The sequence below is a fragment of the Morone saxatilis genome, unplaced genomic scaffold (genome assembly GCF_004916995.1).
Source record: "Morone saxatilis isolate NCDOM2014 unplaced genomic scaffold, NCSU_SB_2.0 Contig5, whole genome shotgun sequence".
NCBI lineage: Eukaryota > Metazoa > Chordata > Actinopteri > Moronidae > Morone > Morone saxatilis.
This window is the reverse complement of record NW_023340095.1, coordinates 9202524-9208731: the sequence shown is the minus strand read 5'-3', so window position 1 is coordinate 9208731 and position 6208 is coordinate 9202524. Positions and strand designations below refer to the sequence as shown.

Here is a 6208-nt window from a genome sequence, read left to right as displayed (position 1 = left end):
TGCGCCGGAATTGTCCTTTAAATTCAGGCACAATGTTAACGCTGAGCTGATTAAAGACACAAGGTTTCGGTCCACCATCAAATTCTTAGTTGGAAAATACAAAAACTACAGGGAGTAAGTACCTTACAATTATAAAAATAATATAATGCCAAAATCTGTGAAATACAAACGTAAATAGAGAAAAAAAATATAAAAAATAAAAGATCAGATGGACATTGCAGAATACAAATTAGGATGATATTATCTGTTGTTGACGTGTTAATTGTTTCACGTGTTTTTGAGAGATTTTTTTTTACATAGTGACTGAAACATTTTGTCTCTTAATAAACTCAGTGTGATTGTGCACATGTTCTCACATACATAAAATGTGGTGGAGTATTTCAAAGTGAGATTATTTTGTCAAAACATCCCTTCCTTTTACCAGACAGTGTAAACATTGCCTACACGGCTCAGAGGGTCTGCCTGAAAAAATTTGAGGCAATGAAAAGTCCTCACAAGTTAAGTAAGTGTTTTGTGTGTTTGTGCGTTTCTGTGCTTCCCCTCTCGGCCTAGAGATGTCAGGCGTCTTGGGGTGGAGCTGATCGGCCACCAGAGGCGGATCATCAGCAGTGTTCAGACCCTCCGCCTTCAGCTACTGCACGAACAGGAGAAGGGTTTCCATGTATGAGGACACCCTTTAACACATCCTGGGATGGACAGATAGAAGGACCAGACGGAAGTGAAGTGTAGACCGTTGGACAGACAGTCTACAGCCTGTGCCTGAGTCTTAACCCCTCATACAGGAGGTCATTGGACAGACCACCACAGCAGACTGCCCCATGGTCTCCCTCACATCCAGTAGTAACAGACTTTTTCCTACCATACACCCCTTACCCAGTATACCTGGTTCTGCCAGACTATTACAGCCTGATAGACTTTAAAGACTGGCCCAGGCCCTCACTTAGGGGAATGTAATGCCTTGTTGCAACAGCAGTACTTTGTGTGGAGCAACAATATCTAGAGATGTAGATTTGCAAACTTAATCTACTGAATCCTTTGACTTTCTGTTGTCGTTCTTTTCTCGCTCCGAGTTATGTGCTCATGTAGCTGCTATCGGGTGTGCATTCAAAAAGTTTTGTCTTCTGAAAAAAGTATCTTGAAGTATTTTTTATTTTGGAGTTTGATAATTTATCATGGAGGTTTTATTTGCATTGCTTTAGTTTACCCTCTCTCCAGAGAATCTGGTACGCTAATACTTGAAGAAAGACGTGAGAAGCAAGTTATGGAGATTTATTGAATGTTTAAAAGTGTATAGACAATTAATCGATAATTATTATCATAACCTTATATCTATATATGTGCAGTCCTGTATGTGAAAGCCCTAGTAAATCTGGATCTTATTTAAGATGTTTTATTTATTTAAGATTTTTATCCAAATCAGCAATACAGTATTATGCAGTCACCTCAGTATCTCAGAGAGAGATGAAGAATCAGTGCAATGAGAGACCTCTTGCTGACGTATAAAACGTGAGGCTCACACAACACCCTCCACCTATTTTTATTATCACATGCTAAGCTTGCAGAACTGGATCCGTTGCCTTCATATGAATAACCATACAAGTCTATTCTGACAGTTTTTAGCAACCAGTGTACTCACAGTTGTGTGATAAGCCAGATTTTTTTGGATTGTGAATGTTATACATTGCCTGAAAGTACACAATCTCCACTGTCTTAGCATATGAATGTTCACAGAAGTTAGATATACATAGGAGATGTTTGAAATTGTCTGGAAACTTAACGTGGACTTATATGGTTCTTCAGAAATTTGCTTAAATACTTCCACACACACTCAATGTTTCTTTTTGCCTGCATACACACTAAATACAGCCAGTGGTTTGCACTTCTGGGACAAAGTCGATTCAAGATGTCAGAGCAGAATAATCCGTCCGAATGGAGCAAAGCTACTGGAAGGATTTCAGAGTGATTCGACTCCAGTCTGTACATTGTGGTCATGTAAAGGTTGTGGCATTTGTGGCAATATGGGAAACAGGTGTACATAAACGTAGTCTGGAATGCAAACTGTTGGATCTGCAGTAGATGATGTCAAGTTGTGAGATATTTGCCATTGAAATTAGCATTTTTCTTCATTCTCTAAGTCAGTGGTGAATAGGCCAGACTGCAGAATATAACTATTTAGTTGAGTTGGATGCAGCAAAAGAAGCTAAACCCTGGTGGATGGAAACCAGAGAGAAAAGGATGTAGTCTTGTCCGCCAGAGAGAGTAAATTACTTTAGAGAAGGCACAGAGAGAACAAACAGAGAACAGCAGCATCATAACTCATCTTCATGTCATTTTACCATCAGCAGTAACACACACACACACAACAACACATCACACACTACACACACAGACATACACACACAGTATGCCTTACAGTCCGTTAACCATGCAAGACAGAAACACTTTATAGAGTAGTTCATAAGTTTCAGTGCAGTCACAGGACCTAACCATTAGTTTGAGTTGTATTCCATATTCAAAAGAGCGACCGGCCCTCTACAGCTGTGGTTTTTCCTACAAACTGGGGCTCGATGATTAATGTCGAAGGCAGACTGGATCTAGAGATCTGTGCCTTTCGGTCACAGTGAAATTATGCATCCAGGCCTTCACGAGTTGGAAAGGTGCACGCACACATCCAGGCACACATATACACACACACACACACACACACACACGTTTGTGCACACACACATGCTCACGGTCACCAACCCTCTACAGAATATGGAGAATATCAGATGCTGTTTGTTTAGCATGTTCTACTGCTGAGCAATGTTAGGACATTCTTTTGTACAAAGTACAAGTATACTTATAATTCTTGTATTTTATTTTTCTATAATTTCCAAAGAGATGTTGTAGATCTTGCACACTGTAAGAGGCAGTTACAGCGAATATTTATTTGCAAATAAAGATGAACAGTTCTGGTGGTTGACTGCTCATTTAATTTTGTTTCGATTTTTAGCAAATAAAGAGAATTCAAACAGAATTGATCCAAGAGGATGAAATACCATCTTTTATCTTTCAGGCTGCTGAATGTCATTGTTTTTAAAGTCAAATCTCACTTGGTTAACCTCATCTCTTTAATTTGCTTTTAATGTATATTTTTGTCAAATACATCTGACTTTTACCACCTCTTCACCTGTTAGTTATCATAAAGTCGTACACATGACTGATAACCAAAAGGTGGAGCTGTTGGACCACTGACCATCTCCAGACCTGCTATGTGAGTCCAAATCATTGTGAAAACTTTCAGAGTGCACACATGATATCATATTGCTGAGAGTTGGTCTCATCCCTCTTTTTAAACCTCATATGTCCCCATTATAGTTACATTTCCAGATAGGGGCCGATCTAGAGAGGTGTAGTGGATTGGAGGGGCATCTGCCTCTCCAGTTTGGTGTCAAATGCTGTCAAATTTTTTAAGACTTTAATTTAGATTAATTCATATTTAGATTAACATTTGGCAAGGTCAATGGAAAAAAAGACAAAGAAAAAATGTATTTTGAAAAATGTCTGAAGATATTTCTATGTAATTCTGATGTCCCATAAAATATCTTTATTCAGGGTTTTTTCCAAGCAAATATTGAGAACTCTCTTGTCACCCCTTGAATATTTCTCTTGGCCCGCCCCTGTTTCCAGGGCTTATAATAAGTCAGTATAAGTTTAAGTTCATAACGACCACATTTTAAGACATTTCTGACCTCCTTTCCTATTTTACAGTGACAATTGTGTGTGTGTGTCTGTTATTTATAATATTGCACCTATTTAAAGATTCCTTGAATTACTGTAAAACACACAGACTGACAAAACAGACTGTTCATGGCACCAATTAGCTTAGGTAAGGTATGGTAACGTGGGGGCCTGGAAAGCTCTATACTTCATGATTAGGTCACCGGGTGGTTCACAGAGCTTTAATTCACTCTAATAGGATTACCTGTCACAAGCTGGGATGCCCAGGCGGCATCTCTGTGCTTGTGACACTACTCACAGCAAGCACTGGGAACTAACACTATTCACAGCCATGTTTATCATTGTTGTATGTATGTTTAATTAGCAATAGTCAGACTATCTATGGGGTGATGCGTTGAAATTTTAATGGTGTAGCATCAGTCAAGTCTAATGGGGCTGCTGGACAAACTCTCGGGCTGGCTCGGCCTGAGGAAGAAAGAAGTCAACGTTTTGTGTTTGGGACTGGACAACAGTGGCAAAACTACCATCATCAACCAACTCAAACCTTCTAATGTAAGTGAATGAAACTGGGCCTTATTGTGAGTGTATTTGAATACTTTGTAAAAACATTATTGTGGAATTTAGAGGTCTTTGTGTGCTGTATGTAGTCCTGCAATGTGGGTACACAAATGTGTTATATATTTCTGATAAATACTGTGAGAAGGTCCTGTCAATATCTCCTTTATTTCACTGCAATCATTCACTGATTGCTTGTTTTCAGCATTCGAATCATTTAGGCCCATTGTCAGAAGAGTGGAAACATGTTAGTCAGGTAAAGCCCGTATCATACTTTCCTTATACTATTTCCTTGTTGACATACTTTTGCTGTTACTTGTCTGTTTCTTGTGTGTTTGTGTTTGTGTTTGTGTGTGTGGGTGCATGCAGACGCAGGCACAAGAAATAGTCCCAACAATTGGCTTCAACATTGAAAAGTTCAAGAGTTCAAGGTAGAATTCTATAGATATTTATATTGTGTAATAATTAGTTTTTGACATGTTTACAGAGGGTAATGTACCAATAAGTATGAGTCTAAGCCTTTCTCTCTCTCTCTCTCTCTCTCTCTCTCTCTCTGCATGCAGCCTGTCTTTTACAGTCTTCGATATGTCTGGGCAGAGCAGATATAGAAACCTATGGGAGCATTACTACAAGTATGAAACACACACAACATGTCCATCACTCATCAAATATTAAAACATGTCACGGTAACATGACTCCGTGTCAATTATAACTTCTTCCCTTGTCCTCCTCAGAGAAAGCCATGCCATCATATTTGTCATTGACAGTGGTGACAAACTGAGAATGGTTGTTGCCAAAGAGGAGCTAGATACTCTTCTCAATCACGAAGGTACCAAATACCTGCACCTGGACTGTTTTTACTCCTTTTGTATGAAAACACAGTAGGGATACTGTTTTTGGTATTTACAGTAAAAAGCATAATTGACGTGGCCTTTTATAAAATACATTATCAAGCGTGGTTCAGGGTTCGTACTGTGAAATAATGGAAATGATGCAGTTTTAATGAACATTAGCATTTTTTTGGTATTAATATTACTATTAGCTGTGTCTTAGGTTTCAGTTTTTAGTATCCTATTGTCTAAATGTTAAACTTTGTGGCATAAAAGGCTCGGAGTTTCTGTGTTTTCAGGCCCACCTTAATTAATAACCTAATAATTTCCAAAGAGATATTGTAGATCTTGCACACTGTAGGAGGCAGTGAATATTTATTCTAAGATAAAGATGAACAGTCCTGGTGGTTGACTGCTCATTTAATTTTGTTTCGATTTTTAACTCAGGCAAGCAGAGAGAATGAAAACAGAATTGATTCAAAGGAAGAAATACCACCTTATATCTTCCAGGCTGTGAAATGTCATGGCTTTCATTGCTAAAGTTAAGACAAACCTCACTAATCTTGCCTCACCTCATTGAAGAAATGTTGTTTCCCAGTCCCTTCAGTGGATATGACTTAATTAAAGGCTAAGAGTTCATGCGTTTTCAGTTCTACTTAGGTTTATTTTATTGGCATACCCTCAAGAAAACAAACGGAGAAATCATTGAAGTCACAGTTAGCTTCGGTTGAATAAAAACATGCTAGTTGGCATCAAGGCACATTGTCGAATATGGTACAACTTCCTATTGTTGATATATATTCACACAAACTATAAACTCTCTGCTGATACTGCTTGATTCCTTATTGATAAACTCAAAATTAAAAAGCCTTTCATACTCTTAATGTCATGATGTTTTGGTTTATTACCCAGATATCCGCTGCAAAAAGATACCAGTATTGTTCTTTGCCAACAAGATGGATCTGCGGGACGCTATGTCTTCTGTCAAGGTCTCACAAATGTTGTGTTTGGAGAACATCAAAGACAAACCCTGGCACATCTGGTATAAACATACATGCACACTTATTTACTTACTGTACCTAGTATGCCTGTATGCTAAC

General features: G+C 38.4%; 2 protein-coding genes across 2 annotated transcripts in view; both read left to right on the top strand.

Annotated features, from left to right (window-relative positions):
- The window catches only part of LOC118339345 (ephrin type-A receptor 6-like), a 34883-nt gene extending 34216 nt beyond the window's left edge, over positions 1-667 (top strand). The window contains exon 11 of the mRNA XM_035676930.1: positions 553-667. Within this exon, the coding sequence (XP_035532823.1) occupies positions 553-667 (115 nt within the window). The remainder of the gene's footprint in view (positions 1-552) is intronic.
- A 3485-nt stretch (positions 668-4152) lies between these two features.
- On the top strand, positions 4153-6207 carry LOC118339343 (ADP-ribosylation factor-like protein 6). The gene is made up of 7 exons (XM_035676928.1): positions 4153-4275; positions 4484-4534; positions 4648-4709; positions 4842-4910; positions 5013-5107; positions 6021-6150; positions 6192-6207. Exons 1-7 carry the CDS (start codon positions 4153-4155, stop codon positions 6205-6207), a joined length of 546 nt encoding a protein of 181 aa, XP_035532821.1.
- The last annotated feature ends 1 nt before the right edge of the window (position 6208 follows it).

Excerpts from the sequence above, each read along its gene's own strand:
- LOC118339343 (XM_035676928.1), top strand. The coding sequence starts at position 4,153 with ATGGGGCTGCTGGACAAACTCTCGGGCTGGCTCGGCCTGAGGAAGAAA. Across the intron at positions 4,535-4,647 it reads AGTGGAAACATGTTAGTCAG|ACGCAGGCACAAGAAATAGT; the intron begins GTAAAGCCCGTA and ends GGGTGCATGCAG. Across the intron at positions 4,710-4,841 it reads GAAAAGTTCAAGAGTTCAAG|CCTGTCTTTTACAGTCTTCG; the intron begins GTAGAATTCTAT and ends CTCTGCATGCAG.